This window comes from Aspergillus ibericus (genome assembly GCF_003184845.1).
Source record: "Aspergillus ibericus CBS 121593 unplaced genomic scaffold BO80scaffold_67, whole genome shotgun sequence".
Lineage (NCBI taxonomy): Eukaryota > Fungi > Ascomycota > Eurotiomycetes > Eurotiales > Aspergillaceae > Aspergillus > Aspergillus ibericus.
Genome location: NW_020292165.1, coordinates 71,909 through 94,540, shown reverse-complemented (window position 1 = coordinate 94,540; position 22,632 = coordinate 71,909). Strand labels below are relative to the sequence as shown.

Here is a 22,632-nt window from a genome sequence, read left to right as displayed (position 1 = left end):
CGACTCCGGATTTACCCGCCCGTTCCTGACCCCGTTTTCCTTGATTTCTCCCTACCGATCTCCGGGTTTTGCACCTCCAGAATCTCAAATGACGCAGAATCGGTCTCCGACCAAAAGCAAAGAAAATTTTACGAGCGGTGATTGTCATAACCGATGTGATATGCAGCTAGTAATCCACCTAACAGTTCGTACACAGGAATACTACACTATACCAGCCCTGGCAACTCCGTACCCACAAGGTCCATGGCTGAGTCCTTAGGGCATGGTCTAAGTCACTCGCAAGTCCCCTGCAAGCCTTGCATGGTTATTGATTTTTAGCTCGCATAGACTGCCTCCGTGCTGTCTGCTAATTTAGGAGAGTTTCGATCTCCCGTCGCGATAACCAAGCGGCGCGAGCGGGAACCATCCAGAACCCGGAATTCCGTAAGCGACCTCGAAAAAGCCCATCTAGGCAGCCAATGAGTGGGCTTGATGCGAGGTATGGGCAACCCAATCGCAAATTCACTGCAGGGCGGATTTATGAAACTCAATTCCCGATCCATAAGCGAGGTTGATGCCCTCTACCAGGGATCGTCTGTATGCTGTAACTGTAGGTATATGTACACGTCAAGTGGCCACCACGCAGAAAGGCAAGGGCGGAAATTCTCGTGTCAGATGCAGAATCGATGCAATGCCGTTGATGATAGTATTATGGAGTACCGTCTAGTACATAATCAGTCTCGAAGGAAGGTTGTGATAGCGACTAGCTTTCAGCTACTCTGTAGACTGATCTCTTACCAGTATCCATCTGATTCGGTTGCGGGCGTAGGTAAATTCGTCATCTTGCCTTTTGAAAATCCCTCTCTCTCCATGTTGGGTGATCTGTCTATTTTATTCTCGCTTCCAAATAGGCCACCTTATAGGAACGCTCACCCATCGCCTTCATATAACCTATCATGCTACGTAGTATGAATGCTCATTCTATTATTCTTTGTCTCGAGTCACTAGATTTGCTCCGAGCCTCCGACGGTCTGACCGTCTCTGCTACCCAAAACGGGAAAAGGTAAACTCCGCTGTTAATAACTTTAATATAATCTACCCGTTATGATAGTCCACCCGCCCTAACTGAACATACTCCATACAGAGAAGTGTATTATCGATGCGGAGAACATAGTCCCGGAAATTACGTTTAACTGGGGGCCTCTCTTTAGGTTGGGTCATCTGTAGGAGAGAAATGCGTATTCACCCCCGGGTGAAGTAAGAACCAATGTGCCAGTCGAGCCCCTCTTCGAGGATTATTTGATTTGTGTTTATTCTTTTATTCTCCGAGGAATCACCTTTCATTATGCAGGAGTATTAGCCCCTGTTTGTGCGGGTGTGTGGGGGGACATACGCCCATTAGACCCGGGATTCAGTTGGACTTGAGATTCATAATCATAACAGGGTATATTATCGGCTTGAACCGTGTTTAGGGCAAGGAGCCGCCGAAGCCCCAATCAAATCCCAGCCATGGCTTCCCGATCAGGAACCGGACTTTTGTACCTTGATCGTAGCAAGTAGAAGCGACTCTACCGTCCATGACCCGCCGTGTCCAGTCTGTCCCCAGTTAGTAGCACCTGGAGCTTGCCCAATTCTTACTCCTCTTACCTGCGACCTGTTTTCCGAGACTTTCCTGACCACTTACTCCGTACCAAATGCGGTATTAACTCCTACGTGCTATTACTTAGTACGAAGACGGGTACCCCTGGTGACCTGGCCGAATCTCGGGATCAGGGTAGCCAAGTCCCCTACTCCGCCGAGTTTTTTCCCGCAACTCTCTCTCTCACTACCGGTCAGCATGCAGGTGGTCATTCTTGTACTTTTCTTTTTCGGTATCGAGTGGGGCTCGATGTCGATGCGGCGCGCCTCTTTGACAGGCAAAGTTCTGATCGAATCTTGTTCGAGACCGACCTCGAACTTCCGGGATGAATCATGGCCGGCGGGCACAATGCCCCCAGGGCCGGAACGCCCCCTGTTATGCGCTCCGACTTTGTGCACTAACGTCATGTCATGCCTTCATGTGTACTGTACGGTCCAGCATGTCGAGGCTGGCTTCCTTGATTTGCATTTTGACTACCCCGAATTGTGTCCCAAAATATGTGATTTATTTTTCCTCTATGGATCATTTTCTAGTGCTTTGTATCGTCACCTCCCCGCTCTTCTTACTCCCCCACCCCTGAACAAGCTCCACCTGGTGAGCAAACCACGTCGAACGGGTTCAAGCCATCGACTTTTGGGTTCAAGCGCCCTGCAGAGGGTTGCAAGCGATGGAATCAATTCCCTGCGGTCTCTTCAGCTTCGCCCTAGGCAAGGGCATCTGAGAGTAAACCATGCTAGCGTGGTGGCCAATGTTTACGCCATTCATTCAGGCCGTCTAATTTCAGACTGGCCATTGGCTGCCGTCCATTTCGTATTCCAATGCCCGTAAGCAATTGAAAATGATGCCACGGGAATTCCCTGACTAGCTCGACCGATCTATTTTGGGCCGAGAGGGTCGGGACCCCCATGATGGAGGTGGCTCGGTGGGCATGGATTGATTCGGTTCCAATTTAAAGGTAGAGTGGTGTACGGGGTTGGATAATTTGTAGGAAATACCCTCGACTCCCACTCCCTCTCTCTTCTCGGTGGCCTATCCTGGATTCTCTGCGTGATACCTCCAGATACATCCAATTCCCTCACACCATGGCTCAACCGGTTTCTTGCTGCTTGCCCAAGTTTGGCACGAGTGTTCACGGGCCGAAACGCCCTGCTTCGTTGAGGGCCAGGACGAATCCGTCCCAGACTCTCCAGTTGCTGGCCGCGTGGGACCAAGGCCAATTAGATTCCTTACTCAAGGCCTCATGGGCCTTGCTTCTTCATCGCTATACAGGCCTGGAAGACATCTGCTTTGGCTACCAACCAATCGGGGTGGATGCCCCCTCGTCAGATACTATACATAATCATAATCTCTTAACTTTTAATCTTACCATCACCGAGGACGACTCCGTCCACACCATTCTGCGCCACTTGGAGGGGATGAACGAGGCTAAAAGATGCAAAAGTTCGAGCTCGAGTGGCCACAGTTATACCCTCTGCAACACCCTGTTGATGCTCCGCAATTGTCGCAGTCCCGCCAAAGACTCGCGAGCCCCTCTTGTGCAACCGGCCTTGGCGATTCCCCTCCCCGACCAGGTTCGTCGTCCCCTTGCCGTTCCCCTCCCCTCTTCTCCCCCCCCTCTTCCCCTCTCTCTCCTGTGTCTTCCAGGCCCAGGCTGCAGGTAGCCTAGCCCTTCCAATCCCGATTGGCTGACCCCCTCCTTAGTGTCGCGTTAGGATTCACGTCAAGGTCCTGCAAGAGGATGTTGGCATCTTCTTGGAGTGGTGGCACAATGACATGTCCACCGAGCATATGAAGAGCATTGCCGACTACTTTGAGCAGATTCTTGCGCGCGTCCTTTCGTTAGAAGATACACTCACCAGAGACTTGAACCATTTCTCGGATAGAGACTGGTCCCGAGTGTGCAAGTTCAATTCAGCTCTTCCAGAGGCACACGATCGTTGCATACACGAAGTCATTCAGGAGCAAGTCCTGATACGCCCGGAAAGTGAAGCCGTTTGCGCGTGGGATGGAAGTTTGACTTACCGAGATTTGGACCTTCTCTCGTCCCAAGTTGCCTACCACCTTCACGCACACGGAGTCGGTCCTGAAACTTGTGTTGCTCTCTGTTTTAATAAATCAGTGAGTCAATCTTCCTAGAAATCCTTGGGCAGTGCCTGTCATCAGTCGACGTATGAAGCTGACTGCATTTCATAGAAATGGAATATCGTCGCAATGCTAGGTGTTCTGAAAGCTGGCGGTGCTTTCGTCCCCCTTGACCCGACACATCCAACCTCTCGCTTACAGTCATTGGTGCGCGCCGTAAAGGCCAAGGTTTTGCTTTGCTCCAGAAGTCGTGTGGGAGCTTTGACTGGGGTGGCAGAAACCTTAGTCCCACTGGATCAGGACGCCATAGACGAATTCTCTCTTTCAGCCGAAGGAGTACCTCAGTTGCCCGAAGTAAAAGGCTACAATGCGGCCTACGTGATATTCACTTCAGGATCTACTGGCGAACCAAAGGTATGCTTCTCTGCCATTTTCCCTTTTGAATGCGCATTGACAGTCCACTCGCAGGGTACCATGCTGGAGCATAGAGCCTATGTGTCTGGTGCTTTTGCCCATGCTACACCGCACAAGATGTTTTCAACTTCGCGTGTCTTGCAGTTTGCGGCGCACACATTTGACGCAAGCCTTGTAGAAATATTAACCACCCTGTTAGTAGGAGGTTGCGTCTGTGTTCCGAGTGAAGAAGAACGCTTGAGTGACATTGTCAAGGTCATCAATGAGATGAATGTGAACCATGCCATCTTGACACCCTCTTTCGTTGAGTTTGTTGACTCTTCACAAGTCCCGGGGCTTGAAACCTTGATCCTTGCCGGAGAGGCTATGTCACAAGGCCAGCTAGTGACATGGTCTTCCGCGCTGCAACTTATCAACGCCTATGGCCCTACGGAAAGCTCCGTTGCTGCCGTCATTAATTCCAATGTCACACCATCTTCCGACTGTCGGGATATTGGACTCCGGGTGGGAGTACGTTGTTGGCTTGTGGATCCAAGCAACCATGATCAACTTGTACCAGTTGGCTGTCCGGGTGAATTAGTGCTCGAGGGACCGACACTAGCTCGATGCTACCTCAACAATCCGCAAAAGACAAATGAATCGTTCATCTACAATCCGGCCTGGGCGAAGAAGGATGATGTCGAGGGCGCTGACCGAAGAATGTATAAGACGGGTGATTTGGTAAGGTATAACTCTGACTCTGGCTCACTGTCGTATATAGGGAGAAAGGACACCCAGGTGAAGTTCCATGGACAGAGACTTGAATTGGGCGAGATCGAAAATCACCTTGCTGCCGACCCAATTGTCAAGCACTGTCTGGCTTTTCTTTCAAAATCCGGTTTCTCTGCAGGCAAATTAGTAGCGGTCATATCCCTATCGGTTCATTTCGAAAGCCAATCAGACCCAGATGCAGCGCCACTGAAGCTCCTCGAGCCATCCAAGAAGGCCCCTATTGTTGCAGAGGTTCGTGAAAGGTTATCGACTCGGCTACCGACATACATGATCCCTTCTGTTTGGTTGTGTGTGGAAGCACTACCGTTGCTTGCATCTGGCAAACTGGACAGGAAGGCCACCGCAAAATGGATTGGCGACATGGAACAAGACCCGGATGCGCAAGTCATCAAGGTCAATACCTTTTCTACGGAGAAAGCGAATTACCCGACCAGCACTACCGAGGAGCAGCTCGCTTCGATATGGTGTCGCGTTCTCAATCTTCCCCGAAATCAAATTAGCCTTGACGAAGGCTTTTTAAGCCTTGGTGGCGACTCAATTGCCGCTATAACATGTCTGGGATACTGCAAGAAGCAAGGAATGGGCCTGACAGTACAAGAAGTGCTTCATAGCAAATCCATCAAAGAGTTGGCGACTCGCGTGAAACGAGTCGACCGGTCTGTTGTGTACCAAGAACAGATCGATGAGCCGTTTGACCTTTCGCCAATTCAGAAACTTCACTTCATGGTTCGGAATGAGGGCCAAGGCCATTTCAATCAAAGCATTGTCACCCGTCTGAATCAGCACGTTGATGAGAAAGATATACGGCGCGCAATTGAAGCCATTGTTAACCGCCATTCGATGCTCCGTTCCCGACTGGTTCAGTCAGGAGTCGAAGGGAAACTGCGGCAACGCATCACTCGAGATGTAGCAGGCTCATACCGTTTGCGATCCCACAATGATAGCAGCCAAAGCGAGATCGACGGAGTCATCTCAAATAGCCAGTCATGCATCGATGCCTTTGTTGGCCCTGTGCTTGCTGTTGATGTTTTCTACAAAGACAACAATGCCTGTCTGCTATCATTGGTCGCGCATCATTTGGTAGTCGATATCGTTTCTTGGAGGATTATTCTGGAAGACTTGGAGGACCTACTGACCAATCCCAATCAACCGACATCACAAAGTGGCTCCCTTCCGTTCCAAAGCTGGTGTCAAATCCAAGCCGACCGTTGCCAAACCTCGACAGCAGAGAGAAAAATGGATTTACCTGACGTTCCCGCACCGGACTTTGCTTACTGGGGATTGGACACTCGCCGGACCACCTATGGAGATGTGGACTGTGAAACCTTCGAGCTCGATAGTGATGTCACTCACCACATCTTGATGAAATGCCATCAGAGTCTCGAGACTGAGCCGATAGATGTGTTTTTGGCAGTCTTACTCCATTCATTCGGTCAGACATTCAAAGACCGGCCACTGCCAATCATTTACAACGAAGGACATGGTAGAGAAGTCTGGGATTCATCAATAGACATCTCGCGTACTGTTGGCTGGTTCACCACCCTCTATCCCATACTCCTGTCGAGCCTTCCTGCTGAAAACCCTACGGAAACGGTTGTGCGTGTCAAGGACTTGCGCCGGCGGGTTTCAGATAATGGTCGCCATGATTTCGCACGTCGCATGTTGATTCCGCGTGAAGATGGAGGTTGTTTACACCATAGCCCCATGGAAGTTTCGTTCAACTACGTTGGCCAGCACCGTGATCTACAAAGGAAAGATGGCCTCTTTCAGCTCATGGACCAGATGGCTGGAGAAACTGGCCGAGGAGGCGGGCCGGCTGACTTTGGCGAGGATACTCCTCGCTTTGCGCTGTTCGAAATTTCTGCGATGGTCGTGCAGGGGCAACTTCGCTTTATTTTTTCTTTCAATAGGGACATGCAGCACCAACAAGCTATTCGTGACTGGGTGACATGTTGCCAAACCCTACTCCAATCCCTGGGTGAACAGTTACAGTCCCTCCCACCGAGGCCAACGCTGAGCAGTTTTCCCATGTTAACATTGACATATGAGGAACTGGAAGCCTTGGTATCCAAAAAGCTCCCAAGTGTTGGTGTCAACGCCATGGATGATGTGGAGGACATTTACCCTTGTTCAAGCATGCAGCAGGGTATCTTACTCAGCCGTTCTCGCGATAGCTCACTGTACGCTGTACATGACACCTTTGAAATTAGAGGTGCAGCACACAAGCCTGATATCGACCGTTTGACCCTCGCCTGGCAGAAAGTGGTTGATCATCATGGGATGCTGCGGACTATTTTCCCCGAGAATTTGAACAGCCGCGACTTATACTGCCAGGTGGTACTCAAAGCTTTCAAATCTAAACCGACTTGTGTGGTGTGTGCAGATGAAAGCGAGGTGCTGTCAACCCTTGACAAGCAAGAGCCAGTGACCTACAATGACAAACAGCCACCCCATCGGCTTACGATCTGTCAAACAACTTCTGGCAAATTATTCTGTCGACTGGAATTGAATCACGTCGCCATGGATGGCGCATCAATTTCCATTATTATCCGGGATTTGCAGTTAGCGTACCAAGGAAAGCTCGATGACCCCAGGCCAAAGTTCAAGGACTATGTGCGTTATCTTCGTGAAGCTCCTCAGGAAGCCAGTATTGAATATTGGCGCACATACTTGCGGGATACCAAACCCTGCAATTTCCCTGTCCTCAACGATGGCAACGATGCTACAAGACGACTACAGACTAAGAGATTGAACTGTGCACCATTCAAAGCGCTTCAGAGCATCTGCGAGAAGAACGGCCTTACTCTGCCGACCGCTTTCAGCGCTGCATGGGGGCTAACTCTTCGCTCTTTTTGCGGATCTGACGATGTTTCTTTCACATATTTGGCATCATTAAGGGACGTCCCAGTAGAGGGCATCGAGTCTGTTGTCGGGCCCGTCATCAATACGTTGACCTGCCGGATAAAGTTTCCTGAAGGAGCTTTGCTGAAAGACATCCTCGCAAAGGTGCAAGAGGACAACCTGGAAAATTTGCCGCACAGACACGTGCCCCTTGTTACCATCCAACAAGCTCTGAAACTATCGGGCCCATTGGCTAACAGTGGGATTTCGTACCGGAAGCTTCCAAACCAGAACGTTCCATCGAAGGGAGGTATTCAATTCTCGGAAGTTGGCACAATTCACGACCCTGCAGAGGCACCCATTTTTATAAACGTCGAGGCTGCAGAGGATGACGCGCATATTGACCTGAACTACTGGACCGATCACCTATCCGACGGGCAAGCAGATAATGTTGCCAGCGCGTTCCTCAAGTCGCTTGAAAATATCGTGCATCATTTTGATGCTGAGGTTCATCAGATTGATATCTTCAGCGAAGCCAACAAGCAACAATTAATGCTTTGGAACAGCAAAGCGCCAGAGCCTGTCGACGAATGCATTCATGAGGTGCTTGACAGATACTCGAAGTCTGAACCTCAAGCTGTGGCAATTGCGGCTTGGGACGGAAACCTTACCTATGCCAAGCTCAGCGAGTTGTCCTCGCTCCTTGCAACCTACCTGGCGCAGCTTGGTGTGGGCTATGGGACTGTGGTGCCGATCGATTTCGCCAGATCCTCCTGGCAGATTGTAGCTGTCTTGGCTGTTCTGAAGGCTGGTGGGATATGCGTTCCGGCTGATCTGAATTGTCTACCACAGCCTTTTGAGACTTGGCTCATCGATAACGAAATCCAGGTTGCTCTCGCGTCTCCAACCCGAGCGCAGCTGCTTGAAGGGGCCGTCCCATATGTTATTCCAGTTGGCAGGCCCCTTTTCGAATACCTTCCGGACACCGAGGCAGATTTCAAGTCCCCTGCTCAGCCATGGAACGACGGATATGTTGTGTTCAGCGCTGCGAGTCCCAAAGCTATCACACTTGACCACCGTGCATTAACAACTCGAGCAAGGGGTTTCGCTTCAGCTCTTGGGCTTAGTGCCAAAACCAAGATGCTCCAATATGCCACATATACTTCTGATATGTTCCTTCAGGAAGTATTTGGCTCACTTGTGTGCGGTGGATGTGTTTGCATACCGTCCGATGATGGCCTGAGCGACCTGTCGAAAGCGATCAATATGTTGCAGGCAAACTGCGCCAGCCTGACTCCATCAAAGGCCACGAGCCTACAGCCAACAGATGTTCCAGGGCTTGGTTTACTTGCCTTATGGGGTGAACGGTCATCACCAAAGCTCATTTCCACCTGGTCAAAGAAAGTTCAATTGCACACACTCTATGGGACGCCGGAGTGCTCCTCCACTTGCGTCCAAAACTCACAATTCGATGAGTGGGATGGACTGCCACTTATGGGATCAAGTATTGGTTGCATTCCATGGCTTGTGGATCCTTGCAATCACGATGTTTTGGTTCCGATAGGTTGTGTTGGTGAATTGATGATAGAGGGCCCTGGACTTTCCCGTGGTTACCTTCACAACGAGGAGCTGACACAATGCAGTTTTGTTGAGAACCCTGTGTGGAGACAGACTTATGAGACCCAATCAGGAACTGACAAAGATGGAAGTTTGGAGTCACAAGAACCTACATATCGGTTGTTTAAGACTGGAGATTTGGCCCGTTACAATTCTGACGGCACTCTGGTTTACATGGGGAAGAAGGGAGGAGCCCTTCATTGGCGGCAACAAACAGAGGCCATGCACCTTGAACAGCATATCGCACCACTTTCAACCCTCAATACTCAGTACGCTGTCGAAGTAATCGACAAAACGAGCGAAAAAGCTCCTGGACCATCTCTGGCGGTTTTCATTTTCGATGGCACAGTCGGTACGAGCTATAACGAGGAGCAACGACATATCGGGCAAATGACACCTGAAATGCATGACTTGGCACTGAAGCTGCATACTAAGCTGTCAAGTTCTTTGCCAGCAAGCCGGGTTCCAAGCTTTTACTTCCCGATGCCTAGCATGCCGTTGAACTCGTCTGGCAAGCTAAACCGCCAGCTCTTAAGGGATGCAGCCCAACGCTTGCCAGGAGCCGCACTGCTTAGATACAATATAAAGAGCTTCAGTGACTTCTGGCGAGCTCAGTTGACTGACTCGACAGGTTTACATGAGTTTCCTTCACCCCGCTCTTCGCCTTTGCATAGTGGATCCGTCACCAAGCAAGCAACAAAGGCTGTCCAGATGTCCTGGTGTGACACGCTCAAGTCAACGACCCTAGGTCCAAGATGCGCTCTCCTTTCCGCATGGGCTCTGACCATCCATGGCTACACCAGTTCTAACGACATTGCATTCGGGGAGTCGCTGCTGAACGCAGAGCCAGTATTGACTGACAGTCATGACAATCACACACAGAGCGCAGCCATCGTCCCCAGACGCTTCAAAATTGACAACGGGTGGACTGTCACCGAGTTGTTGAACATGGTCAAGGATAACTTGGCCGCAACCGAGCCTTACCAATGGGCTGGAATCCAGCAGATTCAGAACTTGAACGCTGACACAGCACGGGCCTGCAACTTCAAGAACTCACTTACCATTTTGGACATGCGCAACCAGCGATCAAGCTTGATGATCGAACAACAGGAGTTTGATATCCAGGGCACAGAGTGTGCTAAGCATTATCCCTTGGTGGTCGGTTGCATTGTTGACGACGAGAAGCTTGAAATTGTGGTTCGTTACGATGAGAACACGCTATATGCTTCTCAGCTCGAACGCCTGACTGTTCAATTCCTGGCTTGTGTCGACCTTATCAACTCTGAAGCCAGTATGAGCAAGACAGTTGGTGACTTATCCAGGGACAACAAGAACTTCTGCGCATTCCGCCATGATGTCGCTTATTGGGATACTTATCTTGGCGACGTTGAAGCCTGTCTCTTTCCATCTCTCTGTGCAAACGCAGAGCAGACTATGCATGCTGAGACGAAGCTGATACTCGATAATACAGAGAGCTTACAAGCTTTCTGTGAAAGTGCCGGTGTCAGCAAGAACACTCTTCTTCAACTCGTCTGGGGGTTAGTTTTGCGTTGCTACACAGGCTTGCGGGATGTCTGCTTCGGCTACCAAGCATTGGGCGCAAGCCACAAAAACGAAGAGGCCGGCTCTGCGGAGTCTCCAATTGTTACGGACACCTTTGCTTGCAAAATGCTCTTTCAGGATGAATTGCAAGTTGAGTATCTTTTGAAGAAGCGACTTGATGAACTGAATCAAATGCTGCAGCATCAGCTGCCTTTCTCCGAGGTCCAGCAAGAGCTTGAACATGGTAATAGCGCTATATTCAACACTGTCTTCCGTTATTCAGAGCAATCCAAAGATGCCTGCGAGACGCAAGATGTGGCCAGGCTCGCTGGTCTTGATCTAAGCAACTGTATGATTGCTGTCAACGCCGTTTTCTCAGAAGCATCTGGAACGCTCTCGTTCGGATATTCTACGAAGCATTTCTCAAGCGCTGACATTAACGGTGTTCTTGATTGTTTCAAACATATCATGGAATTCATAGTCAATACTCGCCCAGGCATCACGATCGGCGAGATTGACTTTGTCAGCGAGCTTTCTAGTCAAAAGATAAGCGAGTGGAACTCTGTGTTGCCGGATCGGCCTGTGCTATGCGCGCATGAGCTTATCCAACAGCAAGCGCTCAGTCTTCCTTCAGCCCCTGCAATCTGTTCGTGGGATGGGGACTTTACACATGCCCAACTTGACATACTATCGACTCGACTAGCGCACCACCTAGTGGGCCTGGGGGTCAAGCCTGAAGTATTTGTTGCGTTGTGCTTCGAAAAGTCAGCCTGGGCTGTTGTTGCACAGGTTGCTGTTTTGAAAGCTGGAGGAGCCTTTACTTCCTTGGATCCTACTCACCCCGAAAGTCGCCTGAAAGGCATGATGGAAGACCTCGGTACTCAGGTCATCCTCTGCTCTGAAACTCACTACGAAAAAGCTTCCGGTATCTGTCGCTCTGCAGTTATCGTTAGTAATGGCGCCATTGATCAGCTCCCCCATGCACCTTCTACGGCACCAACCCAGAAGGTAACCGCAGACAACGCAGCTTACGCTATATTCACATCAGGAACCACAGGAAAACCCAAGGTGACGGTACTTGAACATGTTGGACTCACCTTGGCTTGTACCGACCTCGCCAGGGCGTCGTATATAGACTCAGATACCCGCGCACTGCAATTCTCTAGCTACACTTTCGACGTTAGCATATTGGAGATCATTATCGTCCTCGCGGCCGGTGGCTGTGTCTGCGTTCCTAGCGAGGATGAGCGCTTGAACAACCTGTCTGGAGCCATCAGAAGGATGAGTGCCAATTTCATGAGCGCCACGCCTTCCATCGTGAATACCCTGGATCCCAAGGAGGTTCCTTCACTGAGAACGTTGATCCTAGGAGGAGAGAAGATGACAGCAAGCCATTTTGAGCGATGGGCTGATCGGTGTATCGTCAATGCCTACGGCCCGTCCGAGGCTACTGTCGCTTTTACTGCCAGCACCAAGTTTGATCACACAGGAGCTCAACTTAGTGATGACTACGGATCTATTGGCACTGCTATTTGCGGCAGGACGTGGGTCGTTGATCCCCAGAACCACAATCTCCTTGTACCTGTTGGCGCAGTGGGAGAGCTTGTTCTTGAGGGATGCACTGTTGCACGCGGCTACCTCAATAATGAAGAGAAAACCAAGGCCGTCTTTGTCCACAATCCGGAATGGACCAAGCGTGATGGACTGCAACATATCCTTAGGCGCAAGGAACGGATGTACCGCACAGGGGATTTGGTGCGCTACAACTCCGACGGCTCGCTTGGCTTTATCTCGCGTATAGACACGCAAGTGAAGTTGAACGGCGTGCGCATCGAACTAGAAGAAGTCGAGCAACAGTGTATCCGCAACCTCCCAGCAGACACTCAGGTCGCTGTTGAGGTTGTTGCTCCAGAGGCGAAGACTGTGGCGAAATGTTTGGCGGCATTCTTCATCGTGAACGAGGACGACTTCCAAGGGACAGTGGACGACGATTTGATACTTCCAATGACTGCCTCCATGGTGGACATTGTCAAGAAACTGCACGGATCCCTGAGCGAGACCCTGCCGCTCGCTATGGTCCCCAAGCTTTACTTTCCCATGCGGCGCCTGCTATTTGGTAGCACTGGCAAGATTGATCGGAAAGCACTTCGAGCCATGGTGGATAAACTCAGCAAGGAACGCTTGAGGCCTTATGTGATCTTCAATGTTGGCGCAGGACACCTCTCGGAAGTGGGAACGGAAGGGACGGAGGGTGCTCTCCGGGAGCTGTGGGAGGAAGCTCTTAACCTTGCCCCAGGCTCTATCAGCGTCGAAGACAACTTCTTCGGATTGGGTGGCGACTCGTTCTCTGCCATGAAGCTCGTCGTATCTGCGGCTTCCCAGGGAATTTCGCTTACAGTGGCCGACATATACCAATCCCCCATCTTCAGGGACATGGCAAATAACTGCGGGGCTCTAGAAACGCAGACTGAGGTACCGACAGTGGAACCATTTGCCATCCTACCTCAGTCACTGTCACTCGAGGAGATCCTGGAGGAGGTTTCCGGTCAATGTGGCGTGCCCAAGGAGCAGATTTCAGACCTCTACCCTTGCAGTCCAATGCAAGAGGGCTTGCTCACACTCTCTATCAAGCAACCTGGAGCCTACGTTGCTCGACCTGTATTCCAACTTGCAAAGGGAGCCGACCTCGAAAAGTTTAAAGCAGCCTGGCAAAAGGTGGTTGACGAAATGGATATCTTGCGGACTCGGATCGTTCACACAGAAAGCGCCAACTTCGTTCAGGCCGTGCTTACTGATGCCCCCATTTCCTGGGAGTTGGCAACAGACTTTGATGGTCTAACAGGTGAAAGTATTGATCTGGCAAGAAACAACGGAGGTTTGCTTACTGGATATGGAATTGTCGCGCCTGAAACCTCTTCTACACGTTACTTCGTTTGGACCATCCATCACGCTCTCTATGATGGATGGAGTGTGGCACAGATCCTTCGAAGAGTCGAAGAGGTGTATGGGGGTTCCTCGAATCCCAGTCCAGCGCTTCCTTTCAAGTTGTTCATCAAGCACTTGGTCGAACAAGATGCGCTATCTTCGGACGAATTCTGGAAGACCCACCTCGCAGGCCTATCCTCCTCCCCCTTCCCTCAGAACAAGCCGTCGCCTGATGCCATCCGCGTAGGCAACCGGCATTACAGCTCAGTTCAGATCTCTCGCGCACCAAATGGCCCCTCTTTGACTGTCCCCGAGATGATCCGAGCTGCGTGGGCGATGGTGGTCGCTGTCCATACCGGATCTGGTGATGTTTGCTTCGCTGAGACACTCATGGGTAGAAATATTGATATGCCTGGTGCCATGGATATCGCGGGACCCGCCCTTACAACAGTTCCCATTCGCATCGCTGTTGACCACGAGCTCTCAATCGTTCAATATCTGGACAGTGTGCGTCAACTGACCACCATGATGATGCCTCATCAGCACTCCGGACTTCAACGAATCCGCAAGCTCAGCAGTGATACCGCCCTTGCTTGCGAATCCCAGAATTTGTTGGTTATCCAATCTGAAGAAGGCCAATCCGACGACAACATCTGGGAGATGAAGCACAACCTGACCGAAGGTGATTTCTTCACTCATCCGATTGTTGTTGAGTGCAAGGTCGGCGAATCCCAAGTGGCTGTCACGCTCCACCACGACGAGCTTGTTTTCGACAGCTGGCAAGCTCAGATGCTCATCGAACAGTTTATCTTTGTTCTAGGTCAGCTGTTTGCGATCGCTAATGGTGAAACTAGGAAGGTCGGAGACCTTGAGGTTTCTAGTCCTAGAGATAAGGAAGAAATTACTTCCTGGAATCAGAGAGACCTGACTTGCATCGACAGATGTGTCCACCATATCATTGAAGAGAAGGCATCCCTCCGACCGGAAGCTCCAGCCATTTGCTCTTGGGACGGGCAGCTTTCATACCAGGAATTACATCACCTTTCTTCTTCGTTTGCAGCCTACTTGAAGACTCGTGGTATCGGTCCGGAGACTCTGGTTCCGATCTGCATGGACAAATCCCTATGGGCAGTGGTCACCATACTCGGTGTTCTCATTGCCGGCGGAGCATTTGTTCCCCTTGATCCTGCCCACCCAACGTCACGACACAAGGAGATCTTGGCTGAGGTCGACGCTCGCGTCGTTCTCTGCTCTCCCAAGTACCACAATCGGTACACTGGTGCTGTCAAAGCGATCATCCCCGTCAGCAAAGAGACAATCAAGGCCTATTGTGCTCTTACAGCGACAGGTGCCAAGGGATCTAACAGTGCTACGCCGACCAACATGGCATTTGCTATCTTTACCTCTGGCAGCACAGGCCGTGCCAAGGGTATCATTATCAACCATCGGGCACTTGCCAGCAGTGGTATGGCATTCGGGCCCATGGTGCACCTCAACGAAAATTCCCGAGCCTTCCAATTTGCATCCCTTACCTTTGACGCAGCTGTCATGGAAGTTCTTGTTACCTTGATGCATGGTGGTTGCGTCTGCATCCCCAGCGAGGACGAACGCTTGAATGATGTGGCTGGAGCCATCCGGCGGATGAATGTCTCTTGGTCATTCCTAACTCCATCCATCGCCAGCATCATTGAGCCATCATCTGTGCCATCCCTCAAGGATCTCGTATGCGGTGGAGAAAAGATGTCACGCGAAGTGATTACAAAATGGGCACATCGGGTAAACCTAATGAATGGTTACGGGCCGACCGAGACCACGATCTTTGCGGTCATCAACACCAATGTTGCTGCCAATCCGGATCCCGCATGTATCGGCCATGGTATTCCTTGCACTCTAACCTGGGTCGTCGATCCCGACGATCACAATAAGCTGACTCCCTTGGGTGCTGTTGGTGAACTCGCACTGGAAGGCCCGGCGCTGGCCAGGGAATATCTCAAGAACCCCAAGAAGACAGCCGAGGCGTTCGTGGATGAGCCGGCGTGGATCAAGAACTTTCCAAGCGATCTACCTTCTCCGAGAAGGATCTACAAGACTGGAGACCTTGTTAAGTACAATTCTGACGGCTCTGTCGAATACATCGGACGCAAAGACCATCAAGTGAAACTCCACGGTCAGCGCATGGAGCTTGGAGAGATCGAGCACCGGTTATACGAGGATCCACGAGTCCGACACGCTGTGGTCATACTACCCACGACTGGACCTCTTAAGCAACGACTGGTCACGGTTCTGTCGCTCAACTCAGTAACTGCGGAGAAGAGCATCATTTCCGACAATGCTTGTGAGCTTGTCGGTCGAGACGGATCCGCACTGTCGGCTTACCAGGAGCTTGTTTCGATCCAGAAGAGCCTGGAGACCCAGCTTCCTATCTACATGGTTCCACAGGCCTGGGCGCTTATCAAGCAGCTCCCTATGCTTGTGTCTGGAAAGCTGGACCGGAAGCGGATCACTGCTTGGCTGGAACGTATTGACGATGCCTCTTACGATCGCATCATGGAGGATTACGACAGCATCAAAAGGGGAGATATTGAGCAAGAAGAAGAGCAAAATGACAAGGAAACTTCAGCCAAAATCTTCAAGGATATCGTTTCCCAGGTCCTCAATCTGCCACCCCACAAGGTTGATTTGGACCGGTCATTCGTGAGCCTAGGTAAGCAATGTTAGACTGGGAATAGACATTGGAAAACTGCTAACTGTGGCACAGGAGGCGATAGCATTACTGGAATGGCCGTCATTTCTCGCGCCCGTAAACAGGGACTCGCACTGACCCTTCACAGCGTGCTTCAGACAAAGTCGATCAAGGAGCTTGCTCTAGCTACGGAAACAAAAGTGCAAGCGGTCCAACGGGAGGAGAAGTCCCATGAGTCCTTTGAGCTATCTCCCATCCAGGGATTGTTTGTTCGCTCAGCATCTAACTTCCGGGATACGGCTCGCTTTAACCAAAGCATGACAGTGCGCGTTACTCGAAAGATTGAGGCAAAGAGTATGGAGAGCGCCATTAGGGCTGTCGTTGAGCAACACTCTATGTTCAGAGCGCGGCTATTCAAGTCTCGCAACGGGAAATGGCAGCAGAAAATAACTGATGTATGTCTAACTTCCTCTAATCACCGCTTTCGAAGCGAGCTGACCGATCGCTTAGGACGTCGATGCCTCTTATCGCTTCCGCCATCATGCCGTTGACAGTGAAAAGGCGATCCTACGCAAGATCGGCGAGAGCCAACGATCAGTGGATGTCCAGCACGGTCCTATCGTTGCTGCGGACTTGTTTGAAGTGCGCGGCGACATGCAGATTCTTTTCCTAGTCGCCAGTCATATTTGTGTCGATATGGTATCCTGGCGCATTGTTCTGCAGGATATCCAAGACTTCCTCGACGCTGGATCGTTATCCGCCGAGAAGCCCTTGTCATTCCAAGCTTGGTGCAACCTTCAACTTGAAGAGAGCAAAAAGACAAAGGGCAGGATCGAACTTCCCTTCTCCATCCAGCCTCCTAATCTGAGCTACTGGGGAATGGAACAATCACCGAACCTCTATGGGCATGTCAAAATGGAAGGATTTACTCTGGATGCTGCGATCTCAGCACAAATCCTTGGGGCATGCCAGAAGGTTCTTCGCGCCGAGGCCATTGAAGTCATACTCTCGGCTGTTGTTCACTCCTTCCGCCGAACCTTTACCGATAGGGAAGTGCCAACGATATACAACGAGGGTCATGGTCGCGAGTCCTGGGATAGTTCTATTGATCTTTCGAGAACCGTGGGCTGGTTCACAACCATGTGCCCTCTGCAAGTCGGGGATGGATCAGGTGAGTCTATGTGCGAACCAAATTACTGAATATGAATCTGACCTCAGCAGATCTACTGGACACCTTGAAGCGTGTCAAGGATACGAGGCGTCATCTCGCCAGTAAGAGCCGACCATACTTTGCGGAAAGCTTGCTTGATCCGGAAGGAAAACCAGCTGCCAACTTCCCCGTCCCGCTTGAGATTCTTTTCAATTATCTTGGCCAACTTCAACAGCTGGAGCGGGATGACTCCCTCTTCCAGCATTACGGCGATGCATACAATGCTGAAACCTTCGAGCTGGCGGGAGATATGGGGTCGAAGACGCCCCGGTTTGCCCTCTTCGAAATCTCGGCGCTCATCATCAAGGACAAGCTTCAGGTATCGTTCACCTACAACCAGCACATGCAACATCAACAACAAATCCATGGCTGGATATCTGAATGTAAACGAGTGCTGGAGGAGGATACGCTTCGCCTCGGAGATTCCACGCCTGAACCGACACTCAGCGACTACCCCTTGCTGCCAATCACCTACGACGGACTGAACAATATGATCAAGAACACATTCCCCAAGGCTGGACTCGATAGTTGGAATCAGGTTGAAGACATTTATCCTTGTTCTCCGGTGCAAGAAGGAATCCTTCTCAGTCAGCTCCGAGACCCGAAGGCCTACCTGTTCCATGTCATCTTTGAAGTCCGTCACTCGAAAGGCAGCGCGGTGGATACAAACAAACTCCGAAAGGCATGGTCTATGGTTGTCAGCCGGCATCCTGTCTTGAGGACCGTTTTCATCGATAGCAACTACAAGGGCGGCTCTTTCGACCAGGTGGTGGTTAAAGCGCTCGATGATGAGGTGATTGAGTTCCAGTGTCCTGAATCGGATGCCTTGGGAACACTCGCAGAAATCCAGCTTCGCGATATCAATGCTGAGAGATCGACCAAGCTTACTCATCAGGTGACGCTCTGCAGGACGTCCTCGGGGCGGGTTCTCTTCAGGATTGAGATGAATCACGCCATTATTGATGGCGGATCGGTGGACCTGCTTCTAAGGGATCTGGCGCTTGCATACAATGATCAGCTTCCTGCTGGAACCGGGCCACTTTTCAGCGAGTATGTCAAGTACGTCAAAGGCCACGCCCAGGAAGAAGCTGCAGCACATTGGGTACAGTATCTTTCTGGTGTTCAACCCTGCCACCTGTCGTTCTCTCCCGGAACAGATGGCAGCCACAAGCTCGGTGAGCGCATGATCAGTTTCAAGCGCTTCCCTGAGCTACAGAAATTCTGCGAAGAGAATTCCGTTACACTTGCCAACCTGACCCTTTGTGCCTGGGCACTTGTGCTTCAGAGCTGGACGGGTTCAGATGACGTCTGCTTTGGATATCCATCTGCTGGACGTGATTCCCCTGTTCCCGGAATCCAGGACGCAGTCGGCATCTTCATCAACATGCTGTGCTGCAGGGTCAAGTTCGCTCCTGGCCAGACCCTTCTCGACATTGCGAAGAAGGTGCAAGATGACTTTATCAAGAATGTGCCGCATCAACACTGCTCTCTGGCTCAGATCCAGCATGAGCTTGGATGGCACGGGGAGACACTCTTCAACACCACGCTTTCCATACAGAATCGCTCGGCGCACGAAGGTGCTGGGAAGCAAGTTCTCCAATTCGATGTCCAAAAGGCTCACGATCCGACCGAGGTAGGTAGTTACGATCTGATGCACAAGAACAAGCTAACATCTAATAGTATCCCGTGACGGTGAATGTTGAGACTACCAAGGGCAGGGAGGGGGTGCTGCTCAGGTACTGGAGCAACTCCGTGACTGAGACTCAGGCAAAGGACCTAGCAGATGCCATCACCAAGGTCTTTACATGCTTCGTTGAGGAGCCGTCGAAGCTGGTTTCGAGCTTGAATCTCCGCAACAAGCTACCCCAGAACCGGATCTCCCAGTCTAACAGAGAGCCTATCATTGCAGACCACTTGATCGACAGCTATGCCCTGCAGAAACTCATCGATGACCGCGTTAATGAGATTATCGGGCAGATGCTGAAGGAGGGCAAGCTCACCATACCTCTTGCTCAAAGCCAAGATACCAGATACTCGCATGGCCCTGTCCATCTCAAGATGGAGGCTTCATTTCAGGAGAACGAGATCTCCGATGAAAATGATCTTGCAAACTCTACACCATCCCTGACCGATGATGGCAGAACCTCAACTGACAACGACAGACGCCTCTGGGACCTGTGGAAGTCGACCCTGGGGCTGTCTTCAGATTCCATTCAATACCGGGCCAGCTTTTTCAAGCTAGGTGGCGATAGTATCACGGCGATGAAGATGGTCAGCGCCGCGCGAGAGGAGGGCCTGCAGATGACGGTGGCAGATGTGTTCAACAACCCAGTGTTTGAGGACATGCTGACCGTCATTGCGCCGACGAGCAGTCCGACGTCGAATGCCGAAACCCAGTGCGGAAACAATATCGAGAAGCTCCTGGAGGCTGGGGAGGAAGAGCTCTCCGACCCTACCCCGCCACAGGATATTTCCGTGTTGAGACCGATGCAGCTCGACGCCATGTCGCTGCTGGATGTCATCTGCCCCAAGATCGGGGTGTTCAAAGGAGGCATCGCCGATGTCCTCCCCGTCACGGATTTCCAGTCCATGTCAATCGCCGCCACCCTCTTCGGGTCGAGATGGATGTTGAACTATTTCTTCCTCGATGGTAATGGTCCACTCGACATTAGACGGCTGCGGGAAAGCTTCTTGCGGGTTGTCGATGCTTTTGACATTCTCCGGACCGTCTTTGTCTGCCACCGCGGGCAGTTCTTCCAGGTGGTGCTGCGAAAGATTCGACCGGACATTTTTGTGCATGAGACGGAGCAGAGCCTGGACGAATACACCAACAACTTGCAGAAGCAGGACCGCGAACAAGATCCCCGGCAAGGCGAGCAATATGTGCAATTCTACGTGGTGAAGAAGAAGCAGACCAACCAGCACCGCATTCTGATCCGGATGTCGCACGCTCAGTTCGACGGTGTTTGTCTGCCAAAAATCATGAACGCCATCAAGCTGGGCTACGAGGGCAGCACGCTTCCTCCAGTCTTTTCGTTCTCCAACTACATGCGGATGCTCCCTGGAAACATCACTCCGGTCCACTACCACCACTGGTCCACTATTCTCCGGGGCTCGAAGATGACCGAAATCATCCGACGCACGCGGCCCAATACCTTTATGCACATTGGTGCTTTCGCAGAGCAGAAGAAGACCATTGTGATCCCATCGACGGCGATTGGCAACGTCACCCTTGCGACCGTCATGCAGTCTGCGTGGGCCGTGACCTTGGCGAAGCTGACTGCTCAGTCTGACGTGGTCTTTGGGCTCACGGTCAATGGCCGGAATGCCAGTGTTCCTGGCATTGAGACCACCGTTGGACCCTGTCTCAACATCCTTCCTATCCGGGTCAAGTTCCGGGAACAGTGGACTGGACTGGATCTGTTCCGTTATCTCCAGGACCAGCAGATCGCCAACATGCCATACGAGTCGCTCGGGTTCCGAGAGATTATCAGAAACTGCACCGATTGGCCCGACTCGACGTACTTCACCACGTCTGTCTTCCATCAGAATGTCGAGTACGAGGGGCAGATGCACCTCGACGGCAACCCATACCGAATGGGAGGTGTGGGCGTCCTTGACAACTTCACCGACCTCACGCTGGCCTCCAAATCCTGCGGTCAGGAGAAACTAGATGTCTCCATTGGGTATTCGCTCAAGGGGCCCATTCCACCCGCCTTCATTACCAAAGCCCTGCACATGGTCTGCGAGACCGTCCAAAGCCTGATCGCCAACCCCAGCGTCCCACTGGCCTCCCCAGCCACCATCCGTTCCCTCCCTAGCCAGGTGGTCCAGGAAGCACCCAGTACATCTGACGCACCCTTCCTCTCATCCAACCTCCACAGCCAGAAGATGTCGGAGATTGTCATCCACTCGGACATCCTCACCCGGGCCTGGCAGCAGGTGCTGCCCCGACGGACTCAGAACACCCCATACCAACTTGACGCGTCTTTCTTCGATCTCGGCGGAGACATTATGAACGTCGCCCAGCTGGTCTGGATTCTAGGCGAAGAAGGCTTCCGGGTGCGTCTGGAGGATCTTCTCGAGCACCATACATTCCTCGGCCAGATGGCCGTGATGGCGATGCACCACCAGAAGGTGGAGAAGAAGGATGCCGCCGCCCCGACTGAAGGACCTGCCAATGATATGTCCATGACCATGACCAAGTCCAACAGCTGGAGCTCATTGGGCAAAGCGATGACGCTGGCTAGGAAAATTACAAAATGGGGAAGTGTCACTGCACGAAAGTGATCATGCATACATCTTAAAACACATTCTTTGACTATACTTTCCATTTTTGTCATGTATCCTATTGTGTTCTACTTGCATATGGCTCCAGCACATACACTTCCATGATCCTACCCGGAATTTGTTTTGTCTTCACCTGTTTATTGATGTTTTGGTTAAACCGAGTATAAAGTTAGATGTCCTGTTAATAGTAGAATTCATACATATTACCTTCAGTTTAATCCTCCGTAGCGCTGTAATGCACGGTAATTACAATACTGAAGGCCGCACCTCGGCGTCCCAGGCCCACTATGATTGGCGGAACCAGCTCACTGGGATCACGGAAACTGGAGGCATCCAACTTGACCTTCTCAACATGCTTCCATCAACCATGCATCCCATCCAGAAAACCCCCAGCAGAGCAGCCTGTCTCGCCTGGTCAGTTTGCTTTCCCCATAGTTTCTGCCCAAAAACTAACCACTCCTAGTCGCGCACGCAAAATCCGATGCGATGGGCGCCACCCCTGTAGCAGAGTAAGCCTCTCTCCATACTTCGCAACATCTAAGGACCTATCAATTAAATGATATCGCAGTGCACCCACAAAACCCTAAGCTGTATCTACCGGCCCAGCCGTCGCGGCGGCCTGCGACGGAGTGCCGAGTT

The 22,632-nt window shown here is 51.4% G+C and overlaps 2 protein-coding genes across 2 annotated transcripts; both read left to right on the top strand.

The window, feature by feature from the left end:
• Nucleotides 1-365: 365 nt before the first annotated feature.
• Nucleotides 366-1,177, top strand: BO80DRAFT_248800 (uncharacterized protein). Its single transcript, XM_025714622.1, has 2 exons — nt 366-1,042; nt 1,124-1,177. The coding sequence occupies exon 1, from the start codon at nt 472-474 to the stop codon at nt 949-951; it is 480 nt and encodes a 159-aa protein (XP_025570115.1). The 5' UTR covers nt 366-471; the 3' UTR covers nt 952-1,042; nt 1,124-1,177.
• A 1,442-nt stretch (nt 1,178-2,619) lies between these two features.
• nrps1 (nonribosomal peptide synthase Pes1) lies at nt 2,620-22,204 on the top strand. The gene is made up of 8 exons (XM_025722986.1): nt 2,620-3,189; nt 3,320-3,736; nt 3,812-4,114; nt 4,169-16,514; nt 16,569-16,948; nt 17,004-17,664; nt 17,715-19,336; nt 19,384-22,204. The coding sequence occupies exons 1-8, from the start codon at nt 2,701-2,703 to the stop codon at nt 21,991-21,993; spliced, it is 18,828 nt and encodes a 6,275-aa protein (XP_025570114.1). The 5' UTR covers nt 2,620-2,700; the 3' UTR covers nt 21,994-22,204.
• The last annotated feature ends 428 nt before the right edge of the window (nt 22,205-22,632 follow it).